At 36.2% G+C, this 13,893-nt stretch overlaps 1 protein-coding gene across 2 annotated transcripts in view; it reads left to right on the plus strand.

Moving 5' to 3' along the window:
• TPP2 (tripeptidyl peptidase 2) overlaps positions 1–13,893 on the plus strand; it is a 50,617-nt gene that overhangs the window by 20,563 nt on the left and 16,161 nt on the right. Inside the window, exons 14-24 of one of the 2 annotated variants that reach the window (XM_066176421.1) lie at positions 628–785; positions 1,295–1,371; positions 2,193–2,299; positions 3,068–3,222; positions 4,305–4,421; positions 5,974–6,074; positions 8,001–8,097; positions 8,384–8,521; positions 10,330–10,574; positions 10,776–10,854; positions 12,722–12,760. In XM_066176421.1, coding sequence (XP_066032518.1) covers positions 628–785; positions 1,295–1,371; positions 2,193–2,299; positions 3,068–3,222; positions 4,305–4,421; positions 5,974–6,074; positions 8,001–8,097; positions 8,384–8,521; positions 10,330–10,574; positions 10,776–10,854; positions 12,722–12,760 — 1,313 coding nt within the window. The remainder of the gene's footprint in view (positions 1–627; positions 786–1,294; positions 1,372–2,192; positions 2,300–3,067; positions 3,223–4,304; positions 4,422–5,973; positions 6,075–8,000; positions 8,098–8,383; positions 8,522–10,329; positions 10,575–10,775; positions 10,855–12,721; positions 12,761–13,893) is intronic. The other variant, XM_066176422.1, reaches the window with a different exon arrangement.

The raw sequence follows: 13,893 nt of genomic DNA on the forward strand, positions 1-13,893 counted from the left end.
AAATTCTTCAGTGTCATTCATCTTTTGAGCAGGAGGAAGCTGCTAATAAATAAAACATTTAAACTGCCCTGGTTGTTTTTCTGGAAGCTGTGCTTAGTACATAGCATTTTTGGCATAGAAGCTAATTTACAGAATATGCCAGATTGACTGCAAAATCTGACTAGATTATCATAATAATTTTAACAGACTTCACCTCTTGCTTAGTATGCTTTATAATGTAGTTTGGTAGTTGGCATAGCACTCAGAATCAATGTGATTGCTTTTTTATTGTATTTCTCTGCAACACTTCATCTGTAGAAGGAAGTTTATATGTGCTTCCATACTAAGCTGTGAGTAACTGAAGCATTGCTCACCAACCTACGTTTGACTTTGTCAGGTTTGACTGTTTCAGGGGAGAGGAATATCAAAGCTGGGTACCACCTTTATTTTACTGTTATTCTGGTTTTTTCAAGTTAAAAGAAGTAATGTAGAATACTCCCTTTGTGCAGAATCAGATCCAGGGGCCCCAGGGAATTGATTCCTATTATATTTTACCAGTGTGTACATTTTAATGGCAAATACTGTTACAGTGGACTATGTGCACATATTTGTGTTACTGAATTGTTTTTATAATTTGTTTTCTGACAGAAAACACTGAAAGAATATCTCTCCAGCTTCATTTAGCTTTAACTTCAAATGCACCATGGGTCCAGTGTCCTAGTCATTTAGAACTCATGAACCAGTGTCGACACATAAATATTCGTGTGGATCCACGTGGCCTGAGGGGAGGAGTACATTATACAGAGGTATGGAAGTACTGGTGCTCTGAGTAAGACTTTTTTGCCCTTGTGTACCTTTATGGGGTCTCTATCAACTTTTTATAGAAATAATTTTTAAGGAAGTAAAATCTCTGAGCTTTACAGACCAGAAAATAATGCCACACTGTATTTCACTATACAGACTGAAGCCAGGGTTCAGCAATAGTTGTGCTATATGATGATGTCGAGCACGTGCCTGTCAAACTTTGAACATCTGTGCTTGAAAAATAAAACCATATAGAAAACATAAGCCAAATAAATAATCATTGATTAAGTTTTTTTCCTCTGGTGAAATGAATCAAAATGGGAAATTTTTTTTTCCCCTCAGTGATTGTTGGTATTTTACTGTTTCTAGAATGACAGTGGTCAAATGACGTTTTCTTCTCAGTGACAACTACAAAGATTCAAAATACTCAGCAACTAGTTTAAGTTGAATGCTATCTTCTATAGTTTGATTTTGACCAAAGATTTTGAGTTGTTGTATTTCATTTTGTTAGGTGTGTGGATATGATACAGCAATGCCTAATGCAGGCCCTCTGTTCAGAGTTCCAGTCACTGTTGTTATACCAACAAGGTGAGTAAATCCAGAACTCTGAGAGTTCCTGGGCAGTCTACAAACACCTGAAAAGACTTTTACTGCAGACTTAGGCAGCTGGGACATTTTTTATGGTTTTGGTCGTGACGGCAGTGTGTCCTGGAAGGCTTTGCCACAGTGGCAGCAGCTTCCTGGTCCATCGGATGCCTTCTGACTTGTTGACCAAAGTATCAGTAAATGTACTGTTTATATGTGTAGGTCAGCTGGAGTTTGGTTTTTCATTTTTGCCTGGTGAACTAGGGTACATAGAGCCAGAGGGCATTATTTGGCCACTGTATACGTTGGGATGATCTTTGATCATGACTTCAATAGAGTGAGTTTAGAGTTGGTATTGCTCCCATTATTGGTTTAAACATAAGACTTAAGTGATGTTGATAAGGAAGGAGAGTATTTTATTAAACCTGTTAGGTGGATAATCTGCCCTGAGGGGGAAAGACAAAGTAACTGTTCTCTAACTCCTTCGTGGAAATATTGCTGCTTCCATACCTTAGCTCTCTTCAGTGGCAATTCACTCAGTCAGGAAGAGCGGATCCACTGAAAATGAGGATTTTGTGATATTTCTGTTTAGGCACTGTAATTTCAGGGAAGCGGGGAAGACATAATATGGTGGAGCTGATATTTTAAATCTTTTGGGTGCATTGTGCTGTCAGATTCTGTATTAGTAGGATTAAAGTAATTGGTGTTAAAGACTAAATATCCTCATTGTACACATTCTTAGAGTATTATTGCATTTTGAAATGCTTCAAAAATGACTTCACAGCTTGTTTGACTACTGTTTGTGTTTACCGTTTGACATACAGAGTAGATGAATCATCAAGCTATGACCTGACATACACAGATGTTCATTTTAAACCTGGTCAGATCCGAAGGCACTTCATTGACGTTCCACAGGGAGCTACATGGGCTGGTAAGGAAAATAACCACATTAACGAAATAAAAAATTCCTCTGTCAGACTTGACAAGGTTTAAATAATTTTGAGTTCTGCCTGAATAAATACTGAAGGTTTTGGCCCATGAATATGTAAGTATTTGTTTGATTTTTGAGCTCTTAGATGAGTAATTTTGAATTATTTCATGTTTTTTTGATGTAGTAGGATCTTGATTCTAAGTCTTAAAGAAAGCAGCTAATAACAATCTGAAGTGGTTGTATATACCTGGGGAATGCCCCATGTTTATTGGAACGTATCACTGTCTGAGGCTTACCTAGTTTATAAGGTCTATGGATGTAGTGTTGAAAGAAGTCATAACTGAAGAAAATGTGATTTTTCACAATGGATAAAAAGCTCAAAATTTTTCAAGAAGGAAAAAAGGGGTTTTTTTTCCTTGTCTTTGTGAGATTACTAAACAATAATACTTTCAAAAATCTTTTGTTTAGACTGAAGTTAGTGATAAGACTCTTAATTTGGAATTCAGAAGTCTGTCCTATACAGATGATACATCTGTACTGTCTGATTAATTTTGACCATTTAATCATTCTCTGAACTTAGCTGGTTTTCCTTAAAGCTGAAAGGGCTTTTGAAATGAACTGATATATATGCATTTTTCACATTACCCACTTGGAGCAATGCATAGCTTTTTAAATTACAAATTACTTGTGTAACTAGTGTTTCTCTGGTGAATCTCTGTTTCTAAGATTCTTGTGTCTTCAGACTAAATTTCTTTTTCTTTAATCTAGAAGTGACAGTGTGTTCATGTTCAGCTGATGTGACTGCCAAGTTTGTGCTTCATGCCGTTCAGCTCGTGAAACAAAAAGCATACAGAAGTCATGAGTTCTACAAATTTTCATCCTTACCAGAAAAAGGCTCAGTGACTGAAGCATTTCCTGTCTTAGTAAGTTACCTCAGGGTGGGCTAAATAAAGTAATGTATCAGTGCAGTATAACATAACTTATTTGGGATTTTTTTCCCTAAGAAAAACCAGAAACCCAAGACACTGTATGTTTGTTAGAGTAGTTAACATATCAGATTTTCAGTTTTGAAAATATCTCTAATAGCTGATGTTTCTGAGTTATTTAGCAATACAGTCACTACATATTAGTATCTTCAGTTTGTTTGTACTTGTTTATATAAAGCAGTTTGTTTCCATTTCAGATAGGAGCTATGACTTGTTGAATAGTTGAGCATATTTTGCCTTCAGTGGTTAATCTTCCTCTTGAACCCAGGGTAACTGACTGGCTCACATTGACACATCCTAAGTACAGGAGTCTTAGCTTAGATAATGCTAGCTCAAGAGTCCAAAACAGTCAGGGAATGAGCCAGGAGTTCAGGGGTGTGGATAACAGAGTCTCCTTCTCAGGTTCGTCCTCTGCTTTGCTCAGTTTAGTTGTATAGCTCTTATGCCCAAAGAGTAGTTACAAATTTCTGTGCAATTCAGTCCCTTACCCTCTGTGGAAATAGCCTGTGGGGGACCATAAGGTGTGTTGGTCCCATTGATACATTATTTCATTGTGTTATTTAAAAACTGAAACAAGAAAAACCCAGAAAACCCCACCAACCAGGCAAAACCAAAGCTAACCCAAACCTCTCAAGTTGTGTCCTCTTACTTAGAGAGAGTGAGATCTTTTTTTCTAAAGTTCATTTTTTAGGGGACACACACGCCTAGTTTGAGGGATAAGAATGGAAGACTGAACATTTGAAAGGAGTACCTTTCTGTATAGGGTATACCCTGGCACTCTTTGTTTTGAAGCATTTGTCAGTCGTGCTGTTTTGTTGGAATTGTCTTGTGTTTTCTGAACCAAATAATGTCTTTCTTGGTACTGTACAAATCTGTACAATTGGAGTAAACTGGACATAAAAGGTCTTTTTTGAGTTGTACTCTGATTTTTTTTTTTTTTGGCTTGGGTTTAGGGAGGCTGGGGTCAATAGAAGAGGAAGATGGGACCTGGAGTCTAACTTTGTGCTTTTGTTACCCAGGCTGGAAAAACCATTGAATTTTGTGTTGCTCGGTGGTGGGCAAGCCTTAGCGATGTTAGCATTAATTACACAATCTCTTTTCATGGTGTCCTTTGTGGTGCTCCTCAGCTAAATATGGTAAGTTTTCCAGAGTGCTTATGTTGAATTATTGTGAAATCCTATGGTTTCTCAGAAAAAAAAACGGCTTTCCTTCCTTCTTGCCTGTATTTAGAAACAGTGAAAATATTTTTGTATGTGAGACTTTCATGTTCTCTCTTAAAAAATGTTAAATAGGAGTTCAGTCCCAGAGAAATGCCAGTTACCATTATTTATGATTTTTCTTCTATATCTTTTCCTTATAAACCAGTAGTGAAAAACGGGGGAAAAACCCAAACAAAAAACCTGAACTCAGCACCAGTAGAAAAAACATACTAAAAGGCTGAAAATAAAAATATGCTCACAGTACCAAGTGTTTTATGTAAATAAACTTCGCTTCAAGACCACAGTTCTTGAATATCTAGACTACCATTGCTAAAACAACAGCACTCAATCCCATATTCAGAGTAAAATTTTGTTAAAATTTATTTTCTATTCAGTGTTCTGTTGAGATGTGGTGATTGGCTTGAGATTCATCATTTAGGGCAGTTGAAGGTACAGTGGGTGGGGCAGTGTCATGATTCCTAATGGTCTGTGATAATAAAGGATTAAAAAACTTGCTTAAAATGTTAGTGTGATATCCACAGTACTTTGTCTTGGTTCTGTGTTCTTTGCTGTCTTATGCAGCCTGGCTGGGCTTGTGACTGCCTCCGTCAGGAGAGAGCTCTTTGAGAGCTGGTACCTACATAAAGCAGCACCATGCTAATCTGTTTTGGCTCCTGCCTTTTTTTCTGCTTAAGACCAGAGCAAATTGTAGCCATTCCATGGGTGAATTTGGATGTGTTCAGGCTCTAAGTGCTGAATAAACTGAAGAAGAAAGAGTGGGGGCAGTGTGTTAAGGTACCAGGTCTTGAACTGGTAGAACAGGAAAAGAAAGAGCTGTTGGTGATGATGTGCACAGAAGCTGCCCTCAACCCAGCAGGATTATACTGAATGAACAATGGACAGTGAAAAATCAGAGAATACAAGTAGTCTTGCTCTTCCTTTATGAGCACCAGTAACTTTCATAAAATAAATTTCAGGAGTGCTCATATACTAGTGTCTTTGTCATGGGACACTGCTAGAAATAAATTTTTCAAATTATTTTGCCCATCATCAAGTCTGTGTATGCAGTGTTGTTTCTCTTTTGCAGAGTTAATCTATTCTGTAATGATAGTCCTAGGAAGCACCATAAAATACTTGTTTTAATATTCTATATTATGTATATTGAATTACATATTGAAAGTAAATCATCCTAAATACACAAACAAATGCAGTCCTGCCTGAAGTATGACCTACCAGTTCTGCACAAAGTATTCAAATTAGGAACAGAAAAAAAATGAACCACCAGAGCTTAAGTTTTATCTGTATAAGTTTTGCAAGTCCCAGTATTACATGCTGTTGTAAAATAGAGATGCACTTGTGACACTTTCAAAATTATTGTTAAAGTATAAACAATTACAGCTTACATTGTGTTTTTGAGGGTCCTAACAGGTGGTCCCCATCTGATGTTGTAAGTGCACAGAAACATAATTGTTCTGTACTCTTCTCGTAGCATGCTTCAGAAGGCATCGTACGGTTTGATGTTCAGTCCCTGCTGAAATATGAAGATATTGCTCCATGCATAAATCTGAAAAGCTGGGTTCAAACACTCAGGTAGAGTTTCTGGGGAACTGTTTGGGGAGACTGGGAAAACTCAAATGTAGAGTTAAAACAGTAACATATTAGCAGTGAAATTCAGGATTACAAAAATATTCCTGTCAAATTCAAAGTAGCTTTGGAAGCACCAATAATTTCTCAACATTCTCTTCTTTACAGTCAATTTTCCCATACAAATTACTTTCCTTAAGCTAATTTGAAAGAAGAAAAATTTACACAAATATTCCACTGCTTGCAAACACTTAGAGGTAAAAGACACTTAATATCTAAAGAAAAATATGGTAGCGTTATTGGGGTTATTCCATGCTACTGTTTGTTGTCTTGTTTTTTTCGTTTTGTTTTGGTTTTTTGAGGGGTGTTTTTTGAAGTGGCTGCTTGGGATCCTGCCAAATTTTGACCTGGGAAGACTGTGCTTTCTCTCTTGCTTGGTTAAAAGCGTTCCTGTAGAATCTGGTGCAGATTTTTTTCTGGAAAGCTGTGTTTACCGTGTTAGTTTGACACATGCTGATTTGGAGTAAGAACTTTACTGGAAAATTTCTAACCAGTGCAGCAGTGATTAAAATTGGTCGCTTCAGAAGGATAAAGAAATGCCATGTGGTTCAAGTGATACTTCTGAAATGTGGGACAGACAGTTTCACAGTGGTCATTGATCCAGAGTTTTCCATTATTTGGGCCTGTCGGTGGAGACCTTGGTGTAACTGGAATTGAGGTTGCCAGGAGTTTAATAAACATATCGCCTAATGTTAGATTCAGAAATAATCCATTTGATGTACCCTAAAGGAGAAAATAAAACAGTCCCTTAATGTAGCTTGGCTTCATTCTTGGTTGGAAGAATGGAAATGCTCTTTACTCTTTGTAAGGCACTCATCTGACAGTAAATGAACTGCAATTAAGTAAACTGTGGAGAAATATTTATGTATTTAAATTAAGGTAGGAATAGTGTCCCTTGAATGAACTAATGAGTCACAACACAGGGAAAATTGCCGAATGGCATTTCATTCTGTCTCTTATTTCAAATGCTTGGAGACCAGGGTGAATGTTAGGGGAACATATCATGTGTGATATTCCTCAGTTCTTAAGACTTCTGTCAGCAGTCTATCTAGTGTCTGCTAGAGTACGAAACGTGGGTTAAATGGACTTGTGGTCTGACCCAGCACCCATATTTTACTGGGTGACTAGTCTGTGCTCTTGTTGATGAAAGAGCTGGCAGAACCTTAGAGACAACCTCTAACTACATGATCAGAATTTATCTGATCTAATGAATGAAATGTAAATTTAAATGATGCCAGACCACCTTGATTCTGCTATTCTTTATTTCTGAAGCTTAGGTTTTTTTCCTATATCATTATTATTTTGTTTGTATTCTTTGACGTTTGAGGTCTAAGATGTTTGGCTGCCCTGAACTTTGGCTGCTTTTCCCAACTGTATCTCAGTTAACATAAACACTCTGTAGTGTACATTCTTCTGTGTTCCAGCTCAGATTGCTGTAAGGCTTCGTACATTCTCTGAAGACACAACCTTCTGTAACAAGGAATTATCAATTGTTCTGTCTTTTAATTGCAGTCCCATTAATCTTTCAGTTACAAATACAAGTATTGTTTTCAGCATGGATATTAGAAATATAACCTGATTTTTTTTTTCCTTAAACTTTTTAGTGGCCTGTAATTTTGAGCATTTAGACACGTTTACTATTTTGGCTTCGATTTTTTTTTTTGGAAGTGTCTGTAGTGTCATTAAATCTTGTTTTTGGATTGACGTAAATTTTAACTGAGGAATTTATGCTGCTTGGATAGTTACAATAGATGAGATGTTATGGCATGTGCTGAATTCTGTTGTACCTCAGAACATGTTTCTACTTAAGCTAGACAAATGTTGATAGAGGATATGTGTTTCTCAAGAGAACCTTTTGTTGTTTAACTGCAGACCGGTGAGTGCAAAAATAAAACCTTTGGGCTCCAGAGATATTTTACCAAATAATCGTCAACTGTATGAGATGATTTTGACCTATAACTTCCATCAGGTAAGGGTTATTGTAGTTGTGTGGTTTTTTGGGGGTTTTTTTAAATTATTAATAAACACAGCATGTTTTCTAAAACCAGGCCTTAATTTAAACTGGCTTTCTCTGAGAGAGGAGGTATGGAGTCTCACTCTAGATTCTCTATAGTCAAAATTCTGATTTGGTCCACTTTGAAAGCTACTGTTTTTTGAAACAGGCTACAGTTCAGTTATCTTTTTGAATATGCATGTAAGGACTGTACTTGTTGTATTCTGTAGTAGATTATATGCCTTTACTTTTCTTTTAATAGCCTAAGAGTGGAGAAGTAACTCCAAGCTGTCCACTTCTTTGTGAATTGTTGTACGAATCTGAGTTTGATAGTCAACTCTGGATTATTTTTGACCAGAACAAAAGACAGATGGGTTCAGGAGATGCCTATCCACACCAGGTACAGAGTAATGTATTTATTTTACCTTTTGTTTACTGCAAGCTATGAAAGTGTTCATTCTTTTTCACCTCTGAGGCCTCCTGTTGGCTCTCCACATTTTCTGATGCATAGTTTTCATGTTCTTATATATCCACAAGAAGACATACAAGGTTCAATGGTGATGTATTTGTATCAAAAAAAGACAAATATGTGTCCATAAAATAGAACATGATTTTTTTTTTTCTCTCCTGAGGAAGGAGAAAGAGGAAAAGCTGTTAACTTCTGATTTCTTGTGTTTTTGCCTGGTGCTTTTCAAGAAACAAATTTAAAATAGTGTTGTTCTTTGTTTTGGTTTTTTTACAAAGGCAATACCTTAAATTTCTCTGTCCAAGGTGGAAAGGATCCATTATTTTTCCTGTAGTCTTGACTTGTGTGTTGATAGAATAGAGGCTTCTGTACTCATGAATGCTGTCCTCTGTGCTGTTGATATCTTCAAACAGCCTTTTTCATGCTTCAGCTTTGTTTGCTTCCTGTTGCCATCTTTGAAAGGGAGTTTTTTGCCCAACACTTGTAGATACTCTACCCTTAATGGGAATCTTTCTGCTGTAACAGACTGTGTGTCTAGGTCATGGGGGAAGTAGAGAGAAATAAAAATAAAAGGAAAAAAGGTCATAAAAGACACATTTTTCATAATTTTTTGTTTTGAAACTGTTTTTTACCAACCTAAAATCACAGTTGAACATCATCAAAGTAATGTTTATTTTGATAGGCTGATCATTCTGGAAGTGTACAAAAGATAGTTTCAAGAGACATGCTTTAAAGATTGCAATTTCTGAAAACAATTTATATTGTGTAAACTTCTGTTCCTTAACCTGCATTTTTAAGATGCTGTGAAATGTAGACATCACCATAGTGCTTTGACCTGGTAGACTATGATGCTGTAAATCTCTGGTGTTGTACATCATATGACAATTCTAAAGCAATTCAAAATTATTTAATCCAGGAAGAAATACCAACAGGAAGCATGACACTAGTCCAGGAGAGAGAGGTTCTGGGAGCAGGGTAGTTCTGACTTACTGTTCCTTTCTACTCAGGGCTGCCTTCTGTATTACTGCAGCAGTATCAGAAAGGAGGCGTAGCATACTACTGCTCAAAACAGCCACACGTTGCCCTGTTGGTTGATAAAAATGAGACTGTGTTTTCAAAACTAAACATTTCAGAGTCTGTAGGTTTTTTCTTGGGTGATTTGGGGTGGGGAGGGATTCTTTGTTTTGTTTTGTTTTTTTGAGTTTTTAAGTAATGGAGATTATGTTTTCTGCATATTCCTAAGTAACAAGCTCAGGACAAAGAGTCTGTCAGCTTTTTAAACTGCCTCTCACAGGAATACTAGGTCCCTTGGTGTGAAAATTGTTACAGTGTTTGAGACAGGAGATATTCTGTGATCTAAACTGCAAAGCACCCCAACATAGTAAATTGAAAGTATATTAAGGCGAACCTGCAGAGGTTTTCCACTGAAAGCTTAACAGGAGTTCTCATTATTATTTTAACAGTTAAAACAGTATTAAAATAGGAACAAATTATGTCAGTCTGTTTTGTGGTCTGAAAACTTTTTTTTTTTTCCAGTCAATACCAATATGTTTTGGCTGCTATCATGTCTTAAAAGTACTCTTGTTTTCAGGAGATTGCAAAACCAAGCAATCTAGTATAGTTTAAATGGCTAGAGTTATATGGATCAAGAACACGACAGTCTTATTTCTGGGGTTTGGAGGATTTTTTTATGAGTGGTGAAATACTTAATCGTGACATTTATGGGAACTTCTTTCTTTCAGTATTCTGTGAAGCTGGAAAAAGGAGATTACACTATTCGGTTACAAATCCGTCATGAGCAGAACAGTGAGCTGGATCGCATCAAAGACCTGCCATTTATTGTTTCTCATAGGTTGTCTAGTACCTTGAGCTTAGATATTTATGAAAACCATAGCCTTGCACTCTTAGGGAAGAAGAAGTCCAACAGTTTGACTTTACCACCAAAACACAGTCAGCCATTCTTTGTTACATCTCTTCCTGATGACAAGTAAGTTACCACGTGTTGTTTCGCTCATCTGCATCTAGGCAGCTGCTTCTGCACCTCACTAAAATGATACTTGAACGATGTCTGCCTGTCCAGGCTTGGTAATTCCTCGTGTTGCTCTTCCCCTGTTTGGCTTCTTTATTGTAGTTTCCATGGAACCTTAGTGAACCTGGTTATAACACTGAGCTTACTTTCTTTGAACAGAATACCAAAAGGAGCAGGACCGGGCTGTTATCTTGCAGGAAGTCTTACTCTGTCTAAAACAGAACTTGGAAAGAAAGCTGTGAGTATATGGAGTGGATGATGGGGATTTTTTCTGAAATTTTTTCTAGCAAGCAAATGGCATGCCAGAAAGTGCTGTATTGTATGGGATTAGTATTTTAAAGAGCATTAGGTTTGGTAACATAACACATTTTAGAAGCAGTTGTTTCATTATAAAGTCAGCATAACTTCTAAATAGTTCTGTTATTATTTTCATCTTCTAATTTCAAATATAATTGCATTTTCTGAATTTTGATTTTTAATTATTTTGCTCTGAAATCTTTTATTTCTAGAAACAACTGCATTCTTGTTGGTGTGGAGCCTTTAAAATTGACCTTATGTAACTCTCTAGCTTAATGTAAATTTTGAATGAAAAACAGGTGCATAGAGTGTTATGTGCATGTTGGTTCTGTAATAGTCTTCATTGCATGCATGCAATATTCAGCAAGAACCGTGTTTTCTAAACACATAAATGTTGCTGTTACCAAGTAGTAGAAATTTTGCTGACTCAAATACATAAACAGATTTTCTTACCTGCTACACACTGATGTTGTCAACCACTAGTATGATTGTATGCTTCAACAGAATGGTATAAGAGCTCTGTGTTTGAGACTAGAAAAAAAAAGATGAAGGATCTTTTTTTGCTCATAACACAGCATGCTGTGAAAGTTTTTTAACTTGTATGACTGTAATGCAACAGTGATTATAGTAACTATGTCACTTTTCTGTGTATCTGGTGCTACAGTGTTTAGAAGATTCCCTTAGCTGTTTTTAAACAGATTTTAAGCCTGAGACTAAATTTTAGTCAATCCTAGTGATCGTTAGTACTCAGAAGTAGTTGATCTATGTCCATATCTCACTAGATGTGACTAAACAACACTTAGAAAACTAGAGTATGTCTTCATAGAAAATAAGTTTCGGTGAGTAGGTTTATATCTTGCTGAGCATAAACGTTTAGTTAATTCAGTCTGAATTGGTTGTACTTTTGGGGCAGATTGCATGTAACTGCAGGTGAGGATGTATCAGGAGAATTTATGTATCAGGAAAAACCCAGTAACTAGGAACTCAGAAATACCTAGTTTATATTTCTTTGTGATTCCTATGAGGTTTCAAATGTGCTTTTATAAAATCCATGATAAATCCATTACACTAGTGTAATTTAGTTTCCCTAGCTAGAATTGTGCACTTCCTTGAACTATTGGTTGCAATCTTGCATGTTTTATTTAAAACCAGACTAAGTGGCTATGTACAGTGATTTCTGGGATAAGAAGCAGGAGATAGGTAGATACAGTCTGTCAAATTTAATGTGATGGAGAATACTTAAGATCTTACACAGAAAGAAATTCCAGCTGAGATGTTTCTCATGTCATAGCGCAAGGCATTACTGTTATGGTCATATTTCAATGGAAAAAGGATGGTATCAAATAGCATCTGATACTTTCTGCTGCCTTTAGTGAATCTCAGTATGTACCAGGAGACAAAAAAGGAGGACTAGGCAGCAAAGTTGTCTCTAAGTCAGTGGATGGATGCAAGGTAGGGGAAAATGTATCTAATTTGTCTATATTTATTATGAAAAAAACAATGCCACTAAACAGTCAAAAATCTAAAATTTTGAGACTGAATTTCTGTAATTTATTAATTGAAGCTAAGTGGTTAACAACACTTGCTTATATTGCAGGAGTAATGGATTGTATATACAGTGATGCATTGGTTTGTTCATTTTAAAAACCTAAAAGAGCATGCTTTAAGAGCATGTTTGATCACAGATGTGAATCTCTAAAAGTTGGAAATCTGTAGGTTAGAAGTATAACTATAATTGTACAGAGAAGGTGTCTCCATCCTATGTGGTGTGTGCATGTTTTCTTACAGTATGTTATTCTAACTCCCAGGGGCAGTCTGCAGCAAAGCGACAAGGAAAATTTAAAAAGGTACTGAATGTTAGTTTTTGAAAAAGATATACTGAAGTCTTTTTGCATATGACTTAAAGAATTTGTCTACCAGTCTTGGTTTTTAACTTGTCTCCTTCATCTACTTGCTTAGACCTCAGTTACTTACTTCAGCACCTTAAATATGTTTACTGGTAGAATGATAAAACACTACTGTAACATATAGCTGAGAGACATGTGAGCATCTGTATACTTCTGCAATAAGTGCTGTAAAAACGCATGTGTTGTTAGTGGTCTGCAATTTTTCTTGTTAAGTACTCAGGAATGTTCAGTGTTTGTGGTAAAGACTTTCTGTGGCAAGTGTTTCTGCCTATTGTCTGCAGATTGAAAATCAAATGTGAACATAACACTTAAGAGTTGAATAATTGAATATCTAACTGTATTCCCAGTCTACTCAATTGAGAATTGTCTTCTTTACAGTCATAAAAAACATACAGTAGGAAGCTAGAGTTTATGCAGTCATGTAGCAGGTAGTAGTATTCACAGAATGCATTTTGGGGCATGTATAAGATAGTTTAGAAAGTGGGGTGACTTTCACTTTAATATTGTGTTTTCTTGTATTTTCACATCAGGTAATAGAATATCTTGCCAGCAGTCAGTGTGAAATAGCTTGTTTAAAAATGCAAAAATATATTTCACTAGACAACCTACATAAGGTTACTGGGTTTTTTCTTGTTCTTAAATTGTAAAGGCATTTAATTCCTGCTGATTTCAAGGTATTTTGTCCTGGAGTGACATGCAAATTAGTCAGGGTTCCTGTTAGAAATAAGACCTGAGAACCACGAATAACATAGTTTATAATTGTATTCCATTATTTTTTGAATAGTAAGCTGGAAGCTGAACCTCCTAACTTACTCTGGTCTTGGTGTAATAACCATGTGGGAATGAAGTTAGGCATTCCAAGAGAGATTTTAGTGTATATTCTGAGTTTTATTTTCATGCCTGGAAATCATGCAGGTCACTTTCAGTAAGATAATTTGAAATCCCATGTGAATGCATGCCTTCCTAGTAAATAGGGTATAAGAACTTCACTAAGTGAATTTCTAACAAGGGAATTAAACTCTAATAATAAATAATACAATTCAAATAACAAAACCTATTAAACAGATTCCAGA

This window comes from Chamaea fasciata, unplaced genomic scaffold (assembly GCF_029207755.1).
Source record: "Chamaea fasciata isolate MVZ Bird 193981 ecotype frontalis unplaced genomic scaffold, bChaFas1.0.hap1 SCAF_2, whole genome shotgun sequence".
Classification (NCBI taxonomy): Eukaryota; Metazoa; Chordata; class Aves; order Passeriformes; family Sylviidae; genus Chamaea; species Chamaea fasciata.